Source organism: Dipodomys spectabilis, unplaced genomic scaffold (genome assembly GCF_019054845.1).
Source record: "Dipodomys spectabilis isolate Male_0828 unplaced genomic scaffold, ASM1905484v1 ptg000141l, whole genome shotgun sequence".
NCBI classification, from domain to species: domain Eukaryota; kingdom Metazoa; phylum Chordata; class Mammalia; order Rodentia; family Heteromyidae; genus Dipodomys; species Dipodomys spectabilis.
Genome location: NW_024870818.1, coordinates 10,174,818 through 10,201,183, shown reverse-complemented (window position 1 = coordinate 10,201,183; position 26,366 = coordinate 10,174,818). Strand labels below are relative to the sequence as shown.

The 26,366-nt window shown below is 40.1% G+C and overlaps 2 protein-coding genes across 3 annotated transcripts in view; one reads left to right on the top strand and one right to left on the bottom strand.

The window, feature by feature from the left end:
• The window catches only part of Clhc1 (clathrin heavy chain linker domain containing 1), a 35,002-nt gene extending 11,003 nt beyond the window's left edge, over nucleotides 1–23,999 (bottom strand). Inside the window, exons 1-9 of one of the 2 annotated variants that reach the window (XM_042691252.1) lie at nucleotides 23,929–23,999; nucleotides 23,354–23,607; nucleotides 17,937–18,124; nucleotides 14,747–14,880; nucleotides 12,283–12,484; nucleotides 12,055–12,167; nucleotides 5,546–5,630; nucleotides 3,772–3,878; nucleotides 1,213–1,387 (exon numbers count right to left, since the gene is read on the bottom strand). In XM_042691252.1, coding sequence (XP_042547186.1) covers nucleotides 1,213–1,387; nucleotides 3,772–3,878; nucleotides 5,546–5,630; nucleotides 12,055–12,167; nucleotides 12,283–12,484; nucleotides 14,747–14,880; nucleotides 17,937–18,124; nucleotides 23,354–23,530 — 1,181 coding nt within the window. In that variant the 5' untranslated portion in view covers nucleotides 23,531–23,607; nucleotides 23,929–23,999. Of the gene's footprint in view, nucleotides 1–1,212; nucleotides 1,388–3,771; nucleotides 3,879–5,545; nucleotides 5,631–12,054; nucleotides 12,168–12,282; nucleotides 12,485–14,746; nucleotides 14,881–17,936; nucleotides 18,125–23,353; nucleotides 23,608–23,928 lie in introns of those variants that run through there. The other variant, XM_042691253.1, reaches the window with a different exon arrangement.
• Nucleotides 24,000–24,351: 352 nt separating this feature from the next.
• On the top strand, nucleotides 24,352–26,304 carry Rps27a (ribosomal protein S27a). Its single transcript, XM_042691254.1, has 6 exons — nucleotides 24,352–24,393; nucleotides 24,494–24,558; nucleotides 24,942–24,996; nucleotides 25,168–25,253; nucleotides 25,342–25,473; nucleotides 26,118–26,304. The coding sequence occupies exons 2-6, from the start codon at nucleotides 24,511–24,513 to the stop codon at nucleotides 26,265–26,267; spliced, it is 471 nt and encodes a 156-aa protein (XP_042547188.1). The 5' UTR covers nucleotides 24,352–24,393; nucleotides 24,494–24,510; the 3' UTR covers nucleotides 26,268–26,304.
• The last annotated feature ends 62 nt before the right edge of the window (nucleotides 26,305–26,366 follow it).

Here is a 26,366-nt window from a genome sequence, read left to right as displayed (position 1 = left end):
ATACAGAAATAAACAATGGTTCCTTCCCTCAAGGAACACAGCTCTGTAGTGTGGTTAATGCTCCAAAGCCACAGACAAGTAGACTTCAATAGAAGCTGCACCTTCGCCTGGTGCTTGTTCCTTCCCTATTCTAATTCACTCAATCCCTACTAGGTATTTTCTGGAAAGCTCTGCTTAAAGCAATCACATGCACTCAAATTCCTGTCGCAGGCTTCTAGACCTGATTATGAGTGCTGCCACAAACCTTACAATCTGTTGGCTCCAGAAAGCCAACTTTTACATGTCCTTGCTGGTATGTGCTTTTTTTTTTTTTTCAATCTTGGGGCTTGAACACAGGGCCTGAGCACTGACCCTGAGCTGCTTTTTCTAAAGGCTAGCACTCTACCACTTGAGCCACAGCACCACTTCTGTTTTTTTCTGTGTATGTGGTACTGAGGAATCACCCAGGGTTTCATGCATGCTAGGCAAGCACTCTACCACTAAGCCACATTCCCAGTCCCAGAATTTTCTTTCTCTTCCTTCCTTCCTTCCTTCCTTCCTTTCTTTCTTTCTTTCTTTTCTTCCTTCCTTCCTTCCTTTCTTTCTGTCTTTCTTTCTGTCTTTTTTTTGCCAGTCCTGAGGCTTGAACTCAGGGCCTGGGCACTGTCCATGATCTTGTTTTTTTGCTCAAGGGTAGAACTCTACCACTTGACCCACAGTGCCCCTTATGGCCTTTTCTGTTTATGTGGTGCTGAGGAATCAAAACCAGGGCTTCATGCATGCTAGGTAAGCACTCCATCATTAAGCCACATTTCCAGCCCCTTGAATTTTTTTCTTAGTGTTAGCTGGCTTCATGTTCTTTCTACTTATGTTGTTATCTCTGGGGTTTATCCTTTACACATACCCACTGCCTATCCAGAATCAGGTTCTTCCTACATTTTCTCTCTCGGGAAATGTGAAACTGACTCATTCCTCTCTATCCTTATTGTTCAACTTCCGTTTACCATTGAGTTGTTATGAATCATCTTATGAACTGCTATAAACTCATTCTGATCTGACGTGGTTTGCCGTAACTACACCTCAATGAATGCTTGGGAAATGCTTTCTAACTCAGTTTAATAAGAACCTAAATTAAATCTACAAATAATGTATTGATAACTATTATACCTCTGAAAATAAACACCAATATTAACCAAATGTCAGAGTTTAAGTAAAAAGTTTAATTTTTCTTACTTTTCCTGGGTGACCCAATTGATGACTAAATCAAGCCGTTTTTCAGATAATCCGCATTTGATTCCTTCCAGGGTTAGCTCCTTATTAATAGGACGTTTGAAAGCATGACTTGTGCTGAATATTGCCTCAAAAAATGAGAGTAATGGAAGAGTCCTTCCTCTAATTTTTCCAACCTCTACAGAAAGAAAAGCTTTGAGTCAAACACACCCAAGAAATGGTTTCCTCTTTATTTCATATTACTACTTTCACCTCTGCATTTCCTAAGCCTTTAATAATACATAGAAATAAAACCTTATGCTCTTAGATAATAACTATCACTATCTATCTATGCCAAGTGAGATGGAGGCAGAAATCTAGAAGCCAAGGGAAGCCAAAACTTTTTGACAGTCACCGAAGCTAAAGCTCCTTTGGAGCTCATCTGTATCTAGCTTATTTTACTTAACACAATGCCCTCCCTGTAGTTGCAAATAGCAGCATCTACTCTCACAAGGCTGAGTAATATTTCACTGCATATATACATAACAGATGCTCCTTGGCTACAAAATTAGGATCCTTGAAATGAGATTATGTTGTGATTTAAAAAAGAGAGAGAGAGGCTGACAGATCCAGGATTGCGTAGGGTTTGACTTGGAATAGACAGAAGTATGGTCCTGGGCAGCAACAAGACCTAGTGGGTCCCTACAATCTGGGTCAGAAGGAGGAGTGTGTTACATGTTTAGGACAAAAATCACTTCATCCAGACCAGACTATAGCTCTTGGAAAGTGGATAAATCTTTATTTCTTGATGGCCACTAGAGTTTCATTTTTTCCTTGCCAGTAGCAGGAAAACCCTGAGCTTGCTTGCTAACGTAAAGTGTACTACCACTTGAGTCATTTCTTCAATATGGCTTTTTGCTGGTTAATTGAAGTAGGATTCTAATGAGTTTTCCTGCCTGGGCTGACTTCGAACCATGATCCTCAAACCTAAGCTTCCTGAGCAGCTAGGATTACTGGTGTAAGCCACCAGCACTGAGCTACCACTCTGACTCTTAGTGAATTCATTCACACCTCTCATACCAGCTGAACCCAGTGGACCTAACAATCTATATCCTTTCTATAAACTATTACTTATCAATAGAAGGGAATAAACTATTGCCAGATCGAACAACATGAATTTAAAAGTATTTATGCCTGAGTACACAAAGCCAGTCAAAAAGGAATGCCTACTGAATGATCCTACTCATATGAAATTATAGAAAATACAAACTAGTCTGCTGTGACCAAAAACAGACCTGTACTTGGCTGAGGACTATGGAAGGAAAGGCTGGTGTGGCAGAGGGTAGTAAAGGGGGTCATGGTGAGGGAGCCGTGGGGTAGTGGATGGGGAATGGGGAGGGAGTAGAGAAAGTAGAAAGTAGAATGATGGCAAGGATAGGAGGGATAATGTCAAAACATCACATTGTTTAAATGTGTACAATTTAGGTTGGGAACATAGCTCAGAGGTGTACCATCTATGAAGCCCTAGGTTCTACCTCCAGTAATACAAAAAAATAAGTATACCATTAGTTGTATGCATGTCATTTTACCAAAAGAAAGTTATCGTTTAAAATGTGATAGGGCAGTCAGGCCCAGTGGCTCACACCTATAATCCTAGATACTCAGGAGGCTGAAATCTGAGGATCACAGTTCAAAGCCAGCCCGGGGAGCAGGAAAGTCCATGAAACTCTTATCTCAGTTACTACCAGAAAACTGGAAATGATGCTGTGGCTCAAGTTCAGGGCCAGAGTTCAAGCCCCACGACTAACAACAGCAACAACAAAAATGTGTTAGGGCTTATCAAATCCTACTGTCTTAAGAGTTCACTCTTAGCTTCTGTAATTCCATTTTGCTTTTGTGACTCCATCTTAAAGGACTGCACCCCCACCCGTGAGACTAGTTCCTTATAGTTTGACATTTAAAGATATATGGAGCCCTTGTTCTGTTTCTCTTTCCAGGTAACAATCATAGTAACCGGTCATAGAAATGATCATGGTAAGGGGTCATGTTGCCCTTCTTGGGTTCGCTTACAGAATTGTCTAAGCTTCTGTAACTTCACACTTGGCTTGCACCTGCAGGAAAAAAACATTAGGGGCTTTCCACCCCTGAATAAATAAGGAGATGGGTTTTCTGCTTTAAAGTAGGCCATGAGATCAGGCTTGGCACTGCACTTTTGAGCACCTGATTGCCCAATGTAGTTCCAGCCAGTAATAAAGACTTTCTATTGGCTATAGTCTACGTCTATGTGGTCTCTCCTAGTGGTCTTCCTCACAACAAAAAGAATGTGGAGTACAATTGACAATAGTGAATACATGAGTACTAACATGTTTCCCGCACATTTCTATATACTGAAATAGTTCATAATTTGATTTAGAAAATCTAATCAAATCCCTTAATGTTATAGCTAAGGAACCAGTAATGGTAGAGACAGGATTGTGGGCTCCACCGTTAGCCTCCCAGGTTGTAATTCCATTCTATCAAAGAAAAACAAAGTAAATGTTGCATATATTTTTAAGATTCCAAGAGAAATGCTTGGATGCTTACCTTTAAATTTATTCATTGAACCAATGTTCTGGAGGATTCTCCGAGGACTGCTTGCCGCAAAAGAAGCTGCCATTTCATATTCACCTAGTGAGATTAATTCATTGAACCTACAGCCATTCCGTTTTGTAATGTGTTATGATGGTACACAAAAAAGAAGGAAAACTGATTAGAAATGTCTAATACAAACCAATTGTAATTAGATGTACTCATCTGCAAGATGTTCACTCTTCTCTAATACTCCAGTGTTTGTTTTGTCTGATTAAAATATTGTCACTTGCCAGCTGACTTTGAACCTGATCCTGTACTTTATCCCTTACGGGAAATCATAGCAAATGAGAAGAACTTGAAGTGAATTTACAATAAACCCTGGTTTGGGGTCTGCTTTTTGTTCACCATCAGAGCAAATTAGGGTAATCTACTTAGAAGCTCAATCTACAAAAAATAGTCATTGAATGTAGATGCAGCCAAAGTGGAAATCAAGAAGTGTTCTTGGTATTTAGAAGTCTATATTTCTCTGCTAAGGCACCGGCCCCACAAATAAATATTAGACTAACACAGGACCTATAATGGTTAACTTTAGCCTCTACACTACTCCCTATGGCATAGGTCTTCAAATAAACCCTTGCCTTGCAACGAGTAAAACTGTGGCAAACAGGTTTAATAAGTAGTATTGCAAATAAATAGGAACACAAAGGGGGAAGACTGAAGTCATATTAAGTAAAATATATAAAACTTTTACTCTTAACATTTTTTCTCTCATGAAAACTAGTAGGCTTGGAGAAGTATCATACAATGTAAGAAAATACAAATGGGTCATCTTTACCCATTTCTCTGTACCATGATAACAAGGAATTCAGCAGGTAAAATCTGTTCAGATTATAAGAATAATGATACTGCATAAATTCATTACACATTAGCCTATGGTATTTGAATTAACTTTTAAAGAAAACAATCATAGATCTCTTATACTTCTAGTAAATGCTATGTATATGTACAAGTGAGAAATAAATCACTTTCATATGTCATAAGATGGAAATATTGAGAGAAAAAAGTGATGAATTGGCTAGGATAAACTGAATCAAGAAATCTCTCTCTCTCTCTCTCTCTGACAGTCCTGGGTCTTGAACTTGTGGCCTGGGCACTATTCTTGAGCTTCTTTTTGCTCAAGGCTAGCACTCTACCACTTGAGCCATAACTCCACTTTCAGCTTTTTTCGTAATTTATTGGAGATAAGAGTCTCACGGACTCTCCTGCCTGGCCTGTCTTAAAACCACAGTCCTCAGATCTCAGCCTCCTAAGTAACCAGGATTACAAGCATGAGCCACCAGCACTGAGCTAAGAAAGAATTCTTTTGCTGGGCATTGGTGGCTTACTCCTGTGATCTATGAAAAAGTAAAATAAAGTTCTAGCTTCATTTCTAGCTTGTTAACTTGGATGCTTTTTTTTTCTTTTTCTTTTTTTGCCAGTCCTGGGGCTTGAACTCAGTGCCTGGGCACTGGCCTGGGCACTGTTCCTGAGCTTCTTTTGCTCAAGGCTAGCACTCTACCACTTGAGCCACAGTGCCACTTCTGGCTTTTTCTGTTGGTGTGGTACTGAGGAATCGAACCCAGGGCTTCATGCATGCTAGGCAAGCATTCTATCACTAAGCTACATTCCCAGCCCTGAATACTTTTTTCAAAATGCAAAATCTCAAGACTCTGGATCATTGAGGTACTGAATAAATAGTAAATGCTGCTACTTAAGTATGGGAAATCAAAGTATTTAAAATGTTTGCCTTTCAATGTAGTAAAGCATAATTTCAGCTTCTTTTGCCTTGCTTAGACTGTCTTCAAAAAGTTCATCAGCTACAATTTCTTCAACTGTAAATATTGGGAGAAAAAAACACCATAAGACATTGATTGTTCATCTATAGAAAATAAACATGTTTATTGCTTTGGTTTCAAACAGCATCAACCTCTTCCTAAACTGAGTGACCTCCCTGGACTTTTCTATTATTTTCAAGTACATTTTCAGGTATTCTCTGTTTGGCTCATTATGTCTATGCTTTAGCAGCTATCTGTCAGTTGCTGAAGGAAGAAATACAAAGGGCAACAGGGAACTATCAGAAGTAAGTATATTTTTGCCAGTTTTTTTTTGTTGTTGTTCTTGGTTGTGGTGGTCATGGGGCTTGAACTCAAGGCCTGGGCCCTGTCCCTGAGCTCTTTTGCTCACTATCACTCTATCACTTTGAACCACAGCTTTACTTCTGGTTTTCTGGTGGCTAATTGGTGTTAAGAGTCTCACAGACTTTCCTACCTGTGCTGGCTTTGAACCACAATCCTCAGATCTCAGCCTCTTATTACAGGCATAAGCCACCAGTACCCAGCCTATTTTTTCACTTTTTTTTTTGGGGGGGGGGGTTCTGGTCGTGGGGCCTAAACTCTGGGACCTGGGCGCTGTCCCTCAGCTCTTCAGCTCAAGGTTAGTGCTCTACCACTTGAGCCACAGCACCACTTCCAGCTTTTTTCTTTTTCTTTTTGCTTATGTGGTGCTGAGGAATCAAACCCAGGGCCTGCGGTCTACCACTGAGTCACCTTCCCAGCCCTTTTTTCACTTTTTTTAAACTCAACTTAGAAACCTCATTCTTTAAGCTTTCGGGGGAAATTGACTTTAATTGTTTGTGCTATTAAAATATTAAAGGACCCAAAGTTACTAGATCGAGTGAGATAACCAAACTAAGAGCTGAAATTAACAAGATAGAGACTAAGAAAACTATAAATAAAATTAATAAAACAAATTGACAGACCTCTGGCAAGATTAACGAAAAAAAGAAGAGAGGAGACCCAAATCATCAAGATCAGAGATGCCACAGGAAAAATTACAACAAACATCCAAGACATCCAAACAATTATAAAGAACTATTTTCAGGATCTATACTCACTAGGAAAACCTAGCAGAAACGGATGAATATTTAGAGAAATACAAATTGCCCAAACTGAATCAAGAAGAAATAAGTCAATTAAATAAGCCAATAACTTACAATGAGATAGAGGAAACAATCAGAAGTCTTCCAACAAAGAAAAGCCCACGACCAGATTGATTCACTATGGAATTCTATAAGACCTTTAAACAGGAACTAATAATACCCATACTCCTCAAGCTCTTCTGAGATATAGAAACAGAGGGAGCAATCCTGAACTCATTCTATGAAGCCAATATCACAGATCCCCAAACCAGGCAAAGATCCAACAAAAAAAAGATGATGATTCTCCTTGATGAACACAGATGTAAAGCTCTTCAATAAAATGTTAGCCAACAGAATCCAGAAAATATTTTTAAAAAAATACATTATGATCAAGTAGGCTTTATCCTAGAGATCCAGGGATAGTTTAACATACATAAATCAATAAATGTAATCCATCACATCAACAGACCCAAGGTCAAGAACCACATGATTATCTCCATTGATGTGGAAAAGGCTTTTAATAAAATACAACATCCATTCATGTTAAAAGCTCTGGAGAGGGGCTGGGAAGGTGGCTCAGTGGTAGAGTGCTTGCCTTGCATGCCTGAAGCCCTGGGTTCAATTCCTCAGCACCACATAAGCAGAAAAAGCCGGAAGTGGTGCTATAGCTCAAGTGGTCGAGCATTAGCCTTAAGCTGAAGAGCTGAGGGATAGCGCCCAGGCTCAGAGTTCATGCCCATGACTGACAAAAAAAAAAAAAAAGCTCTGGAGAAAATAGGAATAGAAGGAACATTCCTTAAAACAATAAAAGCCATATATGATAGACCAATAGCCAATATTATACTAAACAGGGAAAAACTACCACCAATTCTCCTAAAAGCAGGAACAAGGCAAGGATGCCCACTCTCTCCACTCCTCTTCAATATAGTCCTGGAATCCTTAGCCAGAGCAATAAGGCAATAAAAGTACATTACAGGGATCTGCATAGAGAAGGAAGAAATTAAACTATCGCTATTTGCAGATGACATTATACCTTAACAATCCCAAAAACTCCACTCCCAAACTCCTAGAGCTTATAAACCACTTCAGCAAAGTAGCAAATAAATCAGTTGCCTTTCTGTACACCTACAATGTACAAGCAGAAAGGAAAATCAAGGAAACAACCCCATTCACAATAACCTCAAAAAATTAACCTCCTTTACAAAGATGTAAAGAAACTATTTAGTGAAAACTATAAAAGCCTAAAGAGAGAAATCACAGAGGACACCAGGAAATGGAAAGACCTTCCATGTTCTTGGTGAGGCAGAATTAATATTCTGAAAATGGCCATTCTGCTAAAAATGATAAACAAATTCAATGCAATTCCCATCAAAATCCCAATTATTTTCTTTACTAAAATAGAGAAAACTATCCAAAAACTCATATGGAACAACAAAAGACCTAGAATAGCCAAAGCAATTCTAGGCAAAAGAAATGATGTGGGAGGGATCACAATACCAGATTTCAAGCTCTACTATAGAGCCATAACAGTAAAGACAACTTAATACTGGCACAAAAACAGACCCCAAGACCAATGGAACAGATTGAAAGATCCAGAACTAAAACCACATACCTATAGTTAGCTGATATTTGACAAAGAAGCCAAAGACATAGAATGGAAGGAAGAAGCATAGCCTCTTCAACTATTGGTGCTGGGAAAACTGGGCGGCCACATGCAGAAATCTAGGATCCTAGCTGCCACCATGCACTAACATCAACTCAAAATGGATTAAAAACCTTAACATCAAACCTGAAACTCTGAAACTACTGCAGGCAGAGTAGGAAAGACACTTGAATTTATAGGCACAGGCAGGAACTCCCTGAACAGAGTCCCAAGGTCACAACAAATTGGAGACTCGACAAATGGAACTACCTTAAAATATAAAGCTTCTGCACAGCTAAAGACATAGCTACCAAATTAGAAAGACAGCCAACTAATTGGGAAATAGTATTTACCAGACAATATATCCAGTATATACAGGAAACTCAAGAAACTAATCCCTCCCAAATCTAACAAATCAATCACGAAATGGGTAAGGGAGCTAAAGAGAGACTTCTCAGAAGAGATAAAATGGCAAAGAAACACATGAGGAAATGTTCATCATCCCTGACTGTAAAGGAAATGCAAATAAAAACAACCCTGAGATACCACCTTACCCCAGTCAGAATGGTCCACATCCTAAAGTCAGCCAACGACAAATGCTGGCAGGGATGTGGAGAAAGAGGAACCTTATTGCACTGTTGGTGGGAATGTACACTAATATAATCACTTTGGAAAGCAGTCTGGAGGCACCTCAGAAAGCTAAATACAGAGTTCCCCTATGATCCAGCCATACCACTCCTAGGCATCTACCCTGAGCAACAGGAATCAGGATACAAGGACACACGCAACCCTCATGTTCATTTCAGCACTGTTCACAATAGCCAGGACAGATGCCCCACTACAAATGAATGGATACAAAAATTGTGGTACCTATATGCAATGGAATATTATACAACCGTTAGAAAGGACAAAATAACGGCATTCACAGGGAAATGGATGGAACTAGAAAAAATCATTTTGAGCAAGGTAAGTCAAGAGCAGACAGACAAACAGCACATGGTCTCACTGATATATGGATGTTAAATCCAAAATGCAAGGAGATATGACAAAGTAAACAAGACTTGAGAAACAAAGGACCTCCACTCATTTTGTCGTATTACAGAGGGAAACAGGGGAAAATATACAACAGAGGAGCATAGGACATTGATAAAATGAATTAAACAGCCAGACACTAGTGGCTCAGGTTTGTAATCCTAGCTACTCAGGAGGCTGAGATCTGAGGATCACGGTTCAAAGCCAGCTCAGGCAAGGAAAGTCTCCAAGACTCTTATCTCCAACAAACCACTAAAAAACTGGAAATGGCACTGTGGCTCAAGTGGTAGAGTGCTAGCCTTGAGCTGAAGAGCTCATGGACAGCACCCAGGCCTAGAATGCAAGCCCACAACTGACAAAAAAAAAAAAAAGAATTAAACAACTCAAGGGTAGCAATGGGAAGGAGGAAATGAGAGGGAAAGAGGGAACAGCTTACATTAAGTAAAAGGAAAGAAATGTACATATCACCCCATGTGGAAGAAATAATTGTATTGTCAAAGCTCATAGAATTCACAAATGTTATAGACCATGATAATGACAATTTGTCTTCTGAAGGTTAAAATGTGTTTGTGACTTTAACAAGTATCACTATCTCACATACTGTGAAATTTATGCAATCACTTAATCTCAATAAAACATTATAAAAATAAATAAAAATAGTATAGCAAGGGATACGGGATATGCTAGGGCTCCTTGGCACAGGTCAAAACTTCCTAAATAATGATCCAGAAATACAACAAATCTAAGAAAGTCTGGATAAATGGGATTGCATTAAACTGAAGAGCTTTTGCATGGCAGAGGATATAGCTAGCAAGATCAATAGAAAGCCCACAGATTGGGAGAAGATCTTCACTAGCTATATAACAGAAAAGGGCCTTATGTCAAAAATATACATAGAGCTCAAAAAATTACATCCCCCCCAATAAAAAATTCCCAAAGAAACAACCATCCCATTAATAAGTAGCCTAAAGAATTAAAAAGAGGCTTCTCAGGAGAGGAAATAAGAATGGCCAATAGACACATGAAGAAATATTCATCTCTGGCCATAAAAGAAATGCAAATCAAAATCACATTGAGATTCCACCTCATCCTAGTTAGAGTGGCTATTATCAAGAAAACAAATAATAGTAGATGCTGGCGGGGATGTGGCCAAAAGGGAATGCTACTACACTGTTGATGGGAATACAAACTGGTTCAACCGCCCTGGCAAACCATATGGAGTTTCCTTAAAAGACTAAATGTAGGGCTGGGAAGGTGGCTCAGTGGTAGAGCACTTGCCTTGCATGCATGAGGCCCTGGGTTCGATTCCTCAGCACCACATAAGCAAAAAGAAAAAAGCTGGAAGTGGAGCTATGGCTCAAGTGGTAGAGCGCTAGCCTTGAGCTGAAGAGCTGAGGGACAGCGCCCAGGCCCAGAGTTCAGGCCCCATGACCGGACCCAAAAAAAAAAAAAGACTAAATGTAGAACTCCCCTATGATCCAGCAATTCCACTCCTGGGTGTTTATCCAAATGATCACAAACAAGACCACACTAAAGCTACTAGCACAAATGGGTGTGCCCGGACCCCTGGAGGCAGTGGCAGGCACTTGGCTGATAGGTTACTCTCAGTCTAGTGCCTGGGACTGGGAATTTCCTGAGGATCTGCCCCCTGCACTGACCTATTTAGGACCCAACCAGCCTAGCCTCAGGGAGGATGCCACATGTGTCTGTGATGGTGTCCTGTGTCCTGTCCCCCGGCTCATCTCCAGTCATCATGGCAGCACAATTCAGCTCTCCACTGGAGCTGAATTGTTTTGTTGGTATTGATTTTGTTATTTCTTTCCTCTTTAGCATGTTTCCTGGCTGTGTTATGTGTATTTGCATGCTGCAGGTCTTTGCAGCTGTTAACTGTATAATAAAGACTCCAATAATTTTTCTACATTAAAAAAAGCTACCAGCCCAACTATGTTCACTGCAGCATTATTTACCATACGTGTGTGTGTGTGTGTGTGTGTGTGTGTGTGTGTGTGTGTGTGTGTGTGTGTGAATTCTATGCTTCCATCAGAAAGAATGACAGTGTCCCATTTGCAAGGAAATGGAAAGACTTGGAAAAGGTCATATTAAGTGAAGTAAGCCAGACCCAAAGAAACATAGGCTCCATGAGGTTTCCCTCATTTGTAATAATTAGGATAGTTGTAGTAGAGGAGCACAATAGCTCAATAGCTATGTACATGTGACCATATAAAATGATGCTAATCGAAATGAACTCCAAGATAAGGAAATAATAGGGATTTTTGTTGTTGATGCTGTTGTTTTTAATGTACTGTATGAAGTTCTTTCTTTTTTTCCCCTTTGGTTTGTCCCCTGTTGTCACTGTTTTTGATTCTGGTACCCTGTGTCTTATATGTATGTTTATCTAATTTGGGGAAGGGAAGGGGAAGAACAAAATGGTGAAACAAGGACAAAGGATGACCCAATGCAACAGCTATACTCACAAGATACTAGGTTGGAAATGAACTTAAAACTTGGGGGAGGGAGAAAAGGGGGAAGGATAATGGGAGAAAACAAGCGAGAGGATAACACTTCGACAAGAAATGTACTCATTACCTGACTTATGTAACTGTACCCCTCTGTACATCACCTTTACAACAAAATAAAATTAAATAAAAAAATACAGATGAACTGCCCTGTATTTCGATGCTTTCCTGAATTTGTTCCACGATCTCTTGAAATGAGACACTCCTATCAGACGCCAACCATACAGTCAGTGCATGTGAAATAATCTGTAGTCTTTGATAACTACAAAGATAAAAAAAAATCAATGACATACCAAGCCTAAAATCAAGTGGTGCAATAGTAAAGTAAGCATAAATTAACGCTTCACATTTTGAAAACATATAATCAACTTCCATACCGAAACTGTAATTTTTTGTTCAGATTTTCTGCCTCATCTCGTCGTTTTAATAACATAATCATTTCCTCATCTAAATCAGCCTTTTTCTGAGCTGGTATATATTTTATCAGCATAGTTTGTTTGATGTCTTCATATTTATCTTTAAGCTGTTTCATATATTTACCAAGAGCTTCTAGATTGAAAGAGTCTTGGATATCCATGCCTATAAGAAAGGAAACAATAAGGCCAGCCATGTGCCCATGTGTCTATGTGTGCATTCAAACAATGTTTTAGCAAGATAGGTTTACTGTATTATAAAAGTAATTTTGAAATAGTGATACAGACTTTTTTCCTGTTGTGCATGCTAAGAAAGCACTCTACTGCTTGAGCTATGCCTCCAGTCCTTTAGATTTTATTTGTTTTGTTTTGTTTTTTTTTTCAGTAAAAGTCTCACTGCTATCTTTACCTAGTCTGGCATTATATTTGCACTTCTCAGTTGGTTTGGATTACAGATACATATCACCAGGCCCATGCCAGGTATGGTAGCATCTACTTGTAGCTTATTGAACTTAAGTAGAAGTTGCATAAAATGGGTACAGTAGATCACACATGCAACCCTAGCTATTATAAAAGCAGAGATCATGAATATCATGATCCTGAGCCAGCCCAGGCCAAAAGTTTATGAGACCCTTTCTTAATCAACAGAGTAGTACAGTGACAAGCACCTGTCATTCCAGCTATGTAGGAAGCTTAAATAGGAGGATCACAGCCCAGGCTCTCCAGATAAGTAAAATGGCCTGCAAGTCTGGCTAAAGTAGTAGAGCATTCAAGCATGAGGCCCTGAGATCCACATCTCAATAATTCAAAAGTAGAAGAATTAAGAAACTGTAAATGGCTAGAGTTTTAAATAACTCAGTCAGATTGATCACTGTTAGAACATACAACTTTAGCTTCAGAAACATTTTCCTAATGACCTCATCAACATAGCCTGAAAACACCTAAAGACTGCTATTCTATAACACCAAGATTCTCCATCTAGTGACTTTTTTTTAATCAACATATTTATCCGTAACCAAATTTTCCATTACTTTATCATAGTTAACTCCTGGATAATCAGTTTATTTTTTTCCAACACAAAATTATAATGCTTGCCAAATCTTCAGTCATCTCTCCTCTTACCACCACCTTGTGTTCATTAGTCATAACATACACAACTTCAAATGTCTTCCTTTCATATCCAGACCAACTGCTGACTTTAAGACACAGCTCAAAACTTCTCTCTTCCAACCCACTTCCCAGATTAATCCTATTGTATTTTAATTAAAAATATCACTTTGAATCTTTCCAGCATTTAGTCAATTTGTTACTTTCTCTGTACTTACTCATATTATCTTACTTGGCCTTTGCTAATCACAATTATTTTTTGTGCCAATACTGGGGCTTGACCTCAGAGCCTGGAGCACTCACATGGCTTTTTCACTCAAAGCTGGTGTTCTACCTCTTGAGCCATACCTCCAGACCCAGCATTATGTGGTGAACTGGAAATAAAAGTCTCAAAGACTTCTCTTCCTGAGTAGCTTCAAACCTCTATCCTCAAATCTCTGCCTCCTGAGTGGCTAGGATTATAGGCTTGAGCCAACAGTGGCTAGCTGTTAATCATAATTTCTTTATTTGAAAGTGAATCTATTCCATATTTTTATCAAATACATGATCATTCAAATTTTGTTGCAATTCTCTAGTATGGAGTAACTATAAGGCATAGCTTCTTTTATTCTGGCTTCCCAGAATTTTCAGTGATTGATTCTGCCTCAAGATAAACAGTAACATGATAACCTTTAAGTTCTACATATTAGTATTTATTTTCAAAGTCTGTTTCCTTCAGAATATTTCCAATTCCCTCCACCATTCATATGGATATAAATCATATAAATCTCTCGAATCTTGAATGAATTCTAGGATATATTCTAGTTTCTTTCAAATGTAGCAAGTATTAAAGATATACAATTAGTGGACACTAATATCAACATCAGTAGTATTTATCAAATATAACGCACTAAAGTTTTGCATACATATGCCAGTAGAGTACATCAGAATAACCAGAACATAATAAAACACTGACTGTTGAACTCAGTCACTAGGATTCTGACACATTAAATGTGTGATAATGCCAAAGAATGTGCATTTCCAAACAGTTCCCAGTTGATAGTGATGCTGATACTGACACAAGAACCATACTTGAGAGTACACATTATACTTTATGTAACCCAGTCTGACTGAGTTCCAGTCTGGAATGATTTTTTTGGGATGGTTTTACTGTTGTTTCATTCCCATGTATCTACCTAGAACTGTGATTAAGTTTGCTTCTATACCACTGGAAGATGTATACATACATAGCCACACATTTAGTACCTGTATGACAGGTACTAAATTGGAAATACTTCCTTGCATTGAATGTCTTTAAAATATTTTAAACAGAATTCAGTACCTGGAATCATTTTTGAAGGATCTTTGGAGAAAGAACAATACTTTACTTTTTTCTTCTCATACTCGGCCCTAAGCACTTTGATTTCATCTATTTGCAATTGAATCATCAAGGAATTCTTTTTAATCATCCTCATTCTAAAAAACAGAAAGGAGTTCTTACATTTTTTTTTTCAATTAATTTAATTCTTAAATCATAAGAATAAACAGGTTAAATCATTGCTTTATCTTGGCTAATTTTCATTTCAAACCACTATATACTAGGTAGAAATTTTTTTAATGCCCTGAAAAGGTTAATGGATCTCACAAATAGAGAACAATTTTCTTTCAGGGCATTAATAAAATTTAATACTGATTTTTAGCCTCTTTGGAAATCCATTTTAAGCATAATCTGCCCCCTTCCCCCACACAGAGTCTTTTCCTTGGCCAAAAATTACTTTTGCAATTTAAAATTTATTTTTGTAAATCATTGCACAGTTTGCAGTGCAGTGACTACAAACTTGGTGATTGAACTAGCTACTCAAAATGTCGAGATCTGAGGATTATGGTTTGAAGCCAGCCATGGCAGGAAAGTCTATGAGATTCTTATTTCCAATTAAGAAGTAGCACTGTGGCTCAAAGTGGTAGATCTTGAGCAAAAGAGCTCAGGGACAGTGCCCAGATCCTGAGTTTCAAGCCCCACAACTGACAATATATATACTTGGTGATTGAAAACAACAGAAATTTATTCTCTCACCTTTCTGGAGGCCAGAATCAAAATGACCACAATCAAAATGACTTAAGGGGTGGCCTTCCCTGGAAACTCTAGGGGAGAATCAGTTCCTTTGGGGGGTGCAAGGACTCCATGGCTGCTGAACTTCCACTGCCAGTCTCACGGCCTTCTCCACTGCCGGTGTCACTGGTTCCTCTGTCTCTTTTGCAGATGTTTATTTGTGCTAGGACACATCTGGACAGATTCCCTGCCTCAAAGCCTCAGTTTATTACATCCACAAAGAAGGTAAACATTCACAGCTCACAGCTATTGGAGGCTGAGTCTGAAGTATTATCTTTATCTCATTTTCTCTTCTATTTTTATTGGTTATGGGGCTTGAACTCTGGGCCTGGGCACTGTCCCTGCACTCTGCAGCTCCAGGCAAGTACTCTACTGCTTGGGCCACAGGGCCACTTCTGGTTTTCTTAGTGGTTTATTGGAGATAAGAGTCTCACAGACTTTCCTGCCTAGGGTGGCTTCGAACCACGATCCTCAGGTCTCAGCCTCCTGAGTAGCCACCAGCGTCTGGCTTCTCTTCTCTTTTAGAGCTGTGATTAGATAGGATCTTCTCACTCTGTCTTTCTTTATTGCTATGATACATATAATTTGAAATCCACCCTTGCAAATTGTATAACTCAGTGAATTTTAGTATTCAAAACATTGTCCACTCATCACCTCCATTTTATTCCAGAACATATCATCACCCCCAAAATAAGCCTTGAACTCATCAGAAGACTGGTGAGTAGAAAGTAATTTTCTCTCCAGTCTCTAGGAACTGACAGTTAATTTCTGGTATATTCTACTATGGTGTGGCCGTGTATCATCATAGCTTTGTGTGAGGAGGGTTTCCCACTGGACAACAACCCATCTGGCTTGTGTGTGTGTGTGTGTGTGTGTGTGAGTGTGAGGATTGAACTGGGCCTGAGCACGGTTCCTGTGCTTTTGCTCAAGACTAGCCCTCTACTACTTTGAGCTGCAGTTCAACTTCTGGTTTTCTAGGGGTTAACTGGAGCTTAAAGTCTGACAGACTTTTCTACCATGGCTGGCTTCTAACCATAATCCTCAAATCTCAGCCTCCTGGGCAGCTAAGATTACAGGCATGAGCCACCAGAGCCTGGGTAAACATTACTTTTTATTCTGCATCACACAGAAAACTAAAACTGAAAACCTTTGGAGGCTAGGGAGGAGGTGAGTTGAGACAGGGTCTTGCTATGGTACAGACTGGCCTCAAACTTGTGATTCTCCTACCTCAGACACTCAAGTGCTGGGATAAAACAGGTCTACAAGGACTGTGCCACCAGCCATTCTTTTTTATTTGTCAATCATAGGGCCTGAACTCTGGGCCTGGGTGCTGTCTCTCAGCTCTTCAGCTCAAGGCTAGCACTGTACCACTTGAGCCACAGCGCCACTTCTGGCTTTTTTCTTTTTGCTTATGTGGTGCTGAGGAATCGAACCTAGGGCCTCTTGCATGCAAGGCAAGCGCTCTACCACTGAGCCACCTTCCCAGCCCCTCAGAAAGGTATTTAAAAACAAAAACTTTATGTAAGGCAAGGGATAATGTCCCATCCAAGACAAAAAGTTAGCAAAAGTTTTTCTTTCGAAGTAGTCTGTCCTAATAGGTTACTGGCCATATTACCAGAAATGGAGGTCAAACTTAGTATAATTTACTACAAATAGGAGACTATTCAACAAGAATGAGCACGCTATCCTCCCCAGGGGATTACTTACCTTTGAGCATTACAGGATTGATTACTGCAATCTGCTATAATTCAGATGGCAGTCAAGAAATTAGACTAGCAAATCTTCCATTTAAGAAATTAACTGAAAGAACTACCAACTTAGGGACTGGGAAGGTGGCTCAGTGGTAGAGTGCTTGCCTAGCACGAGTGAAGCCCTGGGTTCCATTGCTCAGTACTACATAAATAGAAAAAGCCAGAAGTGGTGATGTGGCTCAAGTGGTAGAACACTAGCCTGAGCAAAAGAAGTGCAGGGACAGTGCCCAGGCCCCAAATTCAAGCCACAGGACTGGCAAAAAAAAAAAAAGAAAAGAAAAGAAAAAAGAAAGAAAACAACTACCTACTTACATCCCTCATTTTATGATACCATAATATACCTCCAATTATATTAAGAGGTATCAAAAAATCCACAAACAAAATTAATACTTTACTTGAAATATGTAAAAATTAGTTAAGGGGAGAGGATAACAACAATATGACTTTTAAGTAAAAATTAAATCTGAGCATGGTGATATATGCCTGCAATCCCAGCTCTGAGGTAGGAGGCTGAAGCAGCAGGCTGTTGAGTTCAAAGCCACAGAGCAAGTTCAAGGCCAGTCTAAGCTACATAGCAGCACCTGTTTCTAAAATAATAAATAAAAGTTGAATTTCAAAAATAAGAAATTTAAAAGACTCAGAACTTTTTGACAACTTACTAATATACTCACTTTTCTTCAAGTTGGTTCTTTCTTTTCTGGTGATACACTAAAGCTGTAGGCTTTGCTGTCAAAACTTTAAGTTTTCCATGAAGACAAAATGAAGTTCTTTGGTCTTTCTTTATTGTCTCAATAAAGGTATCATATGCTTTTTTGATTGAAGTAAGAATGGATTTGTAGGCAGTGACATACTCTATAACCTGAAATATGATTTGTCTGCCTATGGTACTGATTTATTAAAAAAAAAAAACTACAGATCAAAAGCATTTCAAATAGCATTATCTTTTTAATCAAACATGATTGTTAAAATGTAAAATTTTACATCAAACTCAAACATAAGCAGGCACTAAAAATAGTATTTAATGCATACATGCTCTTTGTGGATCATTACAAAATACACTGAAATCTGTTTTTTGTTTTTGTTTTTTTGGTCATGGGGCTTGAACTCTGGGCTTGTGTGGTCTCTGAGCTCTTCAGCTCAAGGTGAGTACTGTACCACTTGAGCCACAGCGCTACTACTGGTTTTCGGTGGTGGGGATAAGAGTCTCATGGACTTTCTTGCCTAGGCTGGCTTTGAACGCTGATCCTCAGATCTCAAGATCTCAGCCTCCTGAGTAGCTAGGATCACAGGTGTGAGCCACTGATACCCGGCTCTTTTTTTTTCTGGTCCTGAACTCAGGGCCTGGGCGAGCCTCTTTGTGTTCAAGGTTAGTGCTCTACCACTTGAGACAAAGTGGCACTTCTGGCTTTTTCTGAGTAGTTTTGGAGGTAAGAGTCTCATGGACTTTTTCTGTCTGGGCTGGCTTCAAACCACAATCCTCAGATCTCAGTCTCCTGAGTAGTGAGGATTCCAGGCATGAGCCACCAGTGCCCAGTGAAATCTTAAGAGAGGTATACAGAAATAAAAGTATATATAGAAATAAAATTGAGGGGCTGGGAAGGTGGCTCAGTGGTAGAGCTCTTGCCTTGCATGCATGAGGCCCTGGGTTCGATTCCTTAGTACCACATAAGCAGAGAAAAGAAAAAAGCCGGCAGTGGCGCTATGGCTCAAGTGGTAGAGCGCTAGCCTTGAGCTGAAGAGCTGAGGGACAGCGCCCAGGCCCAGAGTTCAGGCCCCATGACCGGACCCCCCCCCCCAAAAAAAATAAATAAATAAAATTGATCCAAATATTTTTCTGAAGTCTATGCTACCTCTGATCCCCACTGTGTTCTCTAGCTAGATAATACCCAGAACCAGGCACTGGTGACTCACGCCTGTAATCCTACCTACTCAGGAGGCTGAGATCTGAGGATGGAGGTTCAAAGCCAGCCCAGGCAGGAAAGTCCGTGAGACTCTTATCTCCAATTAACCACCAGAAAACTGGAGGTGGCACTGTAGCTCAAGTGGTAGAGCACTTGTCCTGTGCTGAAGAGGTGAGGGACAGTGCCCAAGCCCAGAGTTCAAGCCCCTCGACCAAAAAAAAAAAAAAAACAACAACACTGAATCTATCAAAAAAGTATGATAGAAAGAGCTGGGCACTACTGGCATACAACCGTAAGCCTAGCTGCTTGGGACAATAAGATCTGAGGATCCTGGTTTGAGAAAAGCCAGCCAAGCTGAAAAGTCTGTGAGACTCTTATCTCCAGTTAAGCAGCAAAGAGCCAGAAGTGGAGCTGTGGCTCAAGTGGTAGAGTGCTCACTTTGAGCAAAAAAACTCAAGGAAAGTGCATAGGTTGAGTTCAAGCCCCAGAACCAGCATATGTACACACAAAAAGGATATTAGGAAACTATTAATCAGCAGCAAGTACCAAAAAAAGAGCATCTGAATATTTTTTGTTTTGTTTTGCTTTGTTTTTACAGAGCTATACCCCTATCCACCCAATTCAGGAAACTTTCATAAAACAGAAGCCACAGCTTTTTGGTCTTATACTAAGCAATGTGCTGCTCCTAGCCATCCTTCACTTCACTATGATATCTTCCAACAAGCCAAGACAACTCAGATTTATGGGGAGCTAATACAAACTGATCCTTGTCCATGGCAGTTTGCTAAAAGAAACAGAAAATGCATTAGAGAATGCAAATGTGGGGCTAGGAATATGGCTTAGTGGTAGAGTGCTTGCCTAGCATGCATGAAGCCCTGGGTTTGATTCCTCAGTACCACATAAACAGAAAAAGCCCGAAGTGGTGTTGTGGCTCAAGTGGTAGAGTGCTAGCCTTGTGCAAAAGAAGCTCAGGGATAGTGCTCAGGTCCTGAGTTCAAGTACCAGGACTGGCAACAACAACAACAAAAAGAATGTAAAGTTGGATACCACAGGAGGTAGAATACAGCTGGCAATTCAGTCTGAACCACAAAAATACATTACTGTAGGGAATTTTACCCCTAAACCACATTTCTAGCATTCCTTGAAAATTCTGAGGTGAACCAATGTCCACTCTTTAATGGCAATAATAGCTAGAATATTATACTGGACTGGTTCTTCATTTTGCCAGTCTCTACTACTATTCCCTTATAGCCAGCCCATTTAACTCTTTATATTTCCTTCTTGGCCTCTACAAATATTGAAGTGTAAGACTCACATGGATTTTATATGGAAGAGGAATGGCATGCATTTGTACAACTTACTTGTAAAGCTATCAGGAGCACAAAAGCTCCATCTAGTTGCCCCCATAAGACATTGATTTCTGTAGAAGCTCACTCTTTTAGTTTTGGCCTTTCTTGTTTACTATATCTTTGACTCTCTACATTGTAACCTCAACTTTGAGTATATTAGTTTCAGGCCCTCTCTGTTTTGAGTCAGGTGTAATTCTTCAAGTCAAATCACTTAAGACACGATTTTGTATTTGCTCTCCAGTTTCAAGTAGGTAGAGATGTAAGTTGACCTATTATTTTCTGGTCAACTAGATCCTTCCAAGAGAGACAGAATGTCAAAGGAAGTAAATCATTTGAATCAATCAAATCAGATTCAATCAAATCAAATCAAATCAATAATCAAATGTGTAAAACGAATGAGGAAATAAAAAACCTACAAGAAAAATTTCTCCTTTCTAAAATTATTGTTTTCCATTTCAGATAATTCTCATTCCTGAATAGAATTATTATACAGATAAATGTATGATTTACAATTAAGCAATGTACAAAATCTTAGAGGATGAGAAAAGGGCAGAATGGGAAATACAAGTAGATTAAATACTTTTTATTTAACTTCATGTGTTTTCTCTTAATTAAATGTACGAATACCAACTGCAACGTGACTTAACTATAACTAGCTATTCTTACTTAAAGCAGACAGCTCTTCAGTAAGAAAATCAAGTGGCAGGCTGGGAATGTAGCTCAGTGGTAGAGTGCTTGTCTTGCATGCATGAGGCCCTAGATTCCATTCCTCAGCACCACATAAACAAAAAGCCAGAAGTGGCGCTGTGGCTCAAGTGATAGAGTGTTAGCCTTGAGCACAGAGCTCAGGGACAGTGCCTAGGCCCTGAGTTCAAGCCTCAGGACCAGCAAAAATAAAAGAAAATCAAGTGGCAGCATTCAGGCATGCAAAGATAAGCAAGTCATATATATATATATATATATATATATATATATATATATATATATGACTATATATATATATAACTTTATATATATATATATATAAACTTTTCTTTGCTGATATCACACAAGCAAAACCTTAGCATTCTTGTTTTCTAAAACTGTTCTTATAAGCATGCATAAATAGTACAAGGGGGAAGGTTCATTATAATTCCATAGATTCATCATGACTCAGCATGATAGATATGAAACATACTCAAGATACTACCATTATTTAAAATATATTCTAATAACTAAGACAAACAGCAGTATAATTGGTCACAACATATAAAATGAAGGAAATGTGCCAATGTACCAATTCTACAAGATGGTTTCTCTTCTGGATGATTTAAGAGGAAGAAAAGACTGGTTTATACTCTTACACATAAGTATCACTACTACTCTGTGCTCACTTTTCCTTGAAGTAAGGCACTAAGTTTGTTTTATTGTGCCAGTCTTGGGGCTTTGATTCAGGGCCTGGTGCTGTCCCTAAGCTTTTATGTTAAGGCTAGAATTCTACCACTTGGGCTCTACTTCCAGCTTTTTGGGTGGTTAATTAGAGATAAGAGTCTCATGGGCTTTCTCTCCTGGGCTGGCTTCGAACTGTGATACGCAACTCTCAGCCTCCTGAGTAGCTAGGATTAGAGGCATGAGCCACAAAGCTTTTATTTAGAAAAAAGTCAGACTCATAATATATAATATTTTGACAATGAAGCAAAGAACTGAGTCAGTCTATGGCTGTTTTGCTCAAAGACCAATAGTTTACTGAAGTCTTCAGGTAAGTACTTCATCTGTGCAAAAAGGAAAAGATACTGGGCTAGGAAGGTGGCTCAGTGGTAGAGCACTTGCCTTGCATGCATGAGGCCCTGGGTTCGATTCCTCAGCACCACATAAGCAAAAAGAATAAAAGCCAGAAGTGGCGTTGTGGCTCAAGTGGTAGAGCACTAGCCTTGAGCTGAAAAGCTGAGGAACAGTGCCCAGGCCCAGAGTTCAGACCCCACGACTGGACCCTTCCCCCCCAAAAAAGGAAAAGATACTAATGTCATTTATATATTGTCAGGGAATCTTCTGGGCAGGTGTAAAAAAATGAAAGCTAGGCAAATGGTAGGATAAATGAGAAAACTGCAATTTTTATGAGAGGAAATAATTATTTATAGTCACAAAAGGTAAAATCAAGTTTGTTATGAAAAGTTACATAATATTTTCTAATCTATTTCCATTATCCTTAATGTTAAGTTTCATCAGATCCCTTATTCTACCATATTTATTTATTTATTTACTTATTTATATCATAGAATTGCCCATGGTAGCCTCCAACTCTTGGCCATAAGGGATCTTCCAGTTTCAGACTCCCTAACAGCTATGACTACAGGCATACGCCACCCCATATGGCTCTAGGTCTCAATTTAATATGCTAAATCAAATTCAAACCAAGATTTTAGTTGGTTTTGAGTTTTCTTTTATTTTGTAGAGCTGAGGACTGAACTCAGGGCCATCCTCACTGAGCTAAATCCCCAACCCTAAACTAAGATTTTAGTGGTACCACAAACAAACCCCCAAAATTAGGAACTACCAGGTTCTTGTTTACAACCTAATAAATTAGAGAACCCCTTAAGATGGGTCAAAATGATTATCAGAGAGCAAGCTGTTGATCAGAAACGTTGATCAGCTAAACTAATATAACTGATAATAAACCCTCATTAATAGCTAGGAAATATAAGTCCGGCAATCTCCATGCCTTCCTGAAAAACAGGTCAAAATTTGTCAAAATGACAAATAGAATATGGCCAAACAAGCAGTGGTATTAATTACCAAGGCAAGGGTGTCAGGTGCTAAACATAGATCGTTTCTACCCTGTGAAAACTAAAAACATTATACCTTATCAAACACATTTCGGTAAATGATGTAGTATTCATCAGCAGGTCCTTCCTCATTACAGCCCACCTTTTCAGCTTCGGTAATTATGTATCTTTGCATACTTTCCAAAAATTCCTTGTCGCTTCTACTAAGGATAGGGGGGAGAACTGCATGTTTATTAATTTCCTGAACTGACATAAGTCCTACACACTGGTCACCGGAGAAGAGTAAGATTTCCACCTCCTTTTGCAACAAAGCCAAACACTTTGGTAGGCCTGAAAGAGAGAAACAAACAAAAAAAAAAAACAGTTAAAGTTTAAAAATCCTAAATCAAGTATTCATATAAAAGATGTTTACTCCCTTTGGGGGAATTTGTTTTAATCTATTTTGCAGCTTTGGTAGGGAAAGCAGGAGATTTCTCTGCCAGAGTCCCAGAGCGCGTCCTGGGCTTGTGGACATGCAGCCCCTCGCTAAATCGACACCACCACTTTGGAGGCACCTCGCTCTTTTCCTGCCCCCTGCAACCTTTTCTCCCAGCATTTCTATCCTCGTTTCACTCCCGAATCCACTATTTTACCCTTAACCTTCCCTCTCACCTGAATCCCCCGCTCCCCACACCGACTCCAAAGCTTACAGACCGTAACTAAGCAGCCCATATGAATTGCATCTTGGGACTAGTAGTCCTAGAGAGAAGAAAGCAGTGGAAAACTACAATTCCCAGAATACACTCGCCTTTTCTCCCTCACGTTTCCCAGTCTCCATTCCCCCCCCCCCCCCCCCCCCCCCCCCCCGCCTTCCCTTGAAAGAACCCGGTAGCCACGTCGACTGTATGAAGTCTTTACAAGGCATTAACAATGTGTTCATGTGTACTACTTCGAGAGCATTCTGAGGACGACAGACTTGGGAAGTGAAGCAAGGTTCCCGACACAATCTGGCACTCGGTTAGACAGCCTTCACGGCTTCAGCCCGGCATTTGCCGTGGCCGCCTAAGGGGCGGAACCTTCAGACAGGAAACCCCGTGAGGCGGCGCGGCGCTCTTCCTTTCCGATCCGCCATCAGCGGTGAGCGTGCGCTCCCGGGTCGGCTCCGGAGGGTGGCTCGTGCGGCGTCCTCCCCGGCGTCCCCACAGCTAGCCAGTCTCCTCTTTTTCTTCCATTTCAGGTGGGACCGCCGCCAGGATGCAGATTTTCGTCAAAACCCTTACGGGGAAAACCATCACACTCGAGGTACGGCCTTGCGGTGCGAGGAGGCCGAGCCCGAGCGAGGTCCTCGCGTGCACGTCGGGGCCAGGCCTGAGGGGACCGTCGCCGCCGGGCCTTCGAACACGCTCCGGACGGGGGTTCTGAAGGCTGCTCAGGCCGGCCTGGGAGGGGAGCGGACGCGAGGGAGGGCTGGGCCTGCACACTCCCCAGCGGTGCGAGCCCAGGGAAGCCGGGCCTGCGCCGGAGGGCGCGCGCACGAGGCCCCGCGCCGCCCGCCCTGCGCTGGGGAGGAAGGTTCTTGGAGGGGCTTCCGCGGGGAGCATCTCCTCCCGGCTTTGGTTCCGTGTCCGTCGCGATCCTTGTTTCTTAGCTGCAACCAATATACTTTTGTCTTTAAAACTCCGTAGGTTGAACCCTCGGATACTATAGAAAATGTAAAGGCCAAGATCCAGGATAAGGAAGGCAAGTAATGTTTTGTTTCCAGTAATATTAACCTGTGGAGCCAAGTCTCAGTAGGGTGGAAGGTCAGAGTGACAATGAGAAATATGTTTTCTTGTAATTTTATACTATTTAGGATCGTTGCTTTGTAAATCTAGAGTGAATAACTTGTTCTGCTGAAATTTTCTTAATTAGGAATTCCACCTGATCAGCAAAGATTGATCTTTGCTGGTAAGCAGCTGGAAGATGGACGAACTTTATCCGACTACAACATCCAAAAGGTTTGTTATCTCAAAATCTTAAGCAGTCCTATTATAGATTCACTAATCCAATAATAAGTGCCTGGCTCATTCCCTGTTTCATTAACAGGAGTCCACTCTTCATCTAGTATTGAGACTTCGGGGTGGTGCTAAGAAAAGGAAGAAGAAGTCTTACACCACTCCTAAGAAGAACAAGCATAAGAGAAAGAAGGTTAAATTGGCTGTCCTGAAATACTACAAGGTGAGTGGATGTCAAACAAAGTGTAGAAGGCCTGCAAAGTTAATGTTTTATTTGGAAGTGGCCCTGATAATAGCATAAACATTTTGGTTGTGAGATGGTTGGAACTACATTACAACTTTTTTTTCTATTCAGTGTCATGGAAAGGAGATTTTCAAGTTCTCTATTTTTTCCTATTTGGTATTTAAGTATGCTTACATAATAGGATTTTGCTTAATTCTTCCATGCAAAAGTTCTGAGTTTAGGTTTTTGCTTCTATTTACCACTTGGAAATACAGTTAGTGTCTACAGTCTCTAGCTATAAGAACTTTTGGCAGGAGGGGGGAGGCAGTCGGGAGCTTGAACTTTGGGCCTGAACACTCCCTGAGCTCTTCTCAAGACCAGCATTCTACCACTTTAGCCACAGTGCCACTTCCGGTTTTCTGGTGGTCAATTCGAGATCAGTCTCACAGACTTTCCTGGCTGGGCTGGCTTTGAACCGCAATCCTTAGATCTCAGGCTCCAGAAATTTATGGTTACAATGGTTTTCACTTACAATGGTTTTCACTTACAATGGTTTTCACTTACAAGATGTGAGTTAAAAGTCTTTAAGCCAAGTTTCACAATGTTTTGTACAATTCTCCTACAAGAAATTTTGTGTTTTTCAGGTGGATGAAAATGGCAAAATTAGCCGTCTTCGTCGAGAGTGCCCTTCAGATGAATGTGGTGCTGGGGTTTTTATGGCTAGCCACTTTGACAGGCATTACTGTGGCAAGTGTTGTCTCACTTACTGTTTCAACAAGCCAGAAGACAAGTGATTGTGTATGAAGTAATAAAAGGCATAATCTAACATTTGTGTTTTATTGAATACTTAATGGTTTGGCATCAAATTGGCTGTCACATCATTTCCTTTGATA

What these genes read in the sequence shown, in the direction of transcription:
- Rps27a (XM_042691254.1), top strand. Translation starts at nt 24,511, where the DNA reads ATGCAGATTTTCGTCAAAACCCTTACGGGGAAAACCATCACACTCGAG. An exon ending in GGAAAACCATCACACTCGAG is followed by an intron (nt 24,559 to 24,941) that starts GTACGGCCTTGC and finishes AAAACTCCGTAG; the next exon opens with GTTGAACCCTCGGATACTAT. An exon ending in CCGACTACAACATCCAAAAG is followed by an intron (nt 25,254 to 25,341) that starts GTTTGTTATCTC and finishes TTTCATTAACAG; the next exon opens with GAGTCCACTCTTCATCTAGT.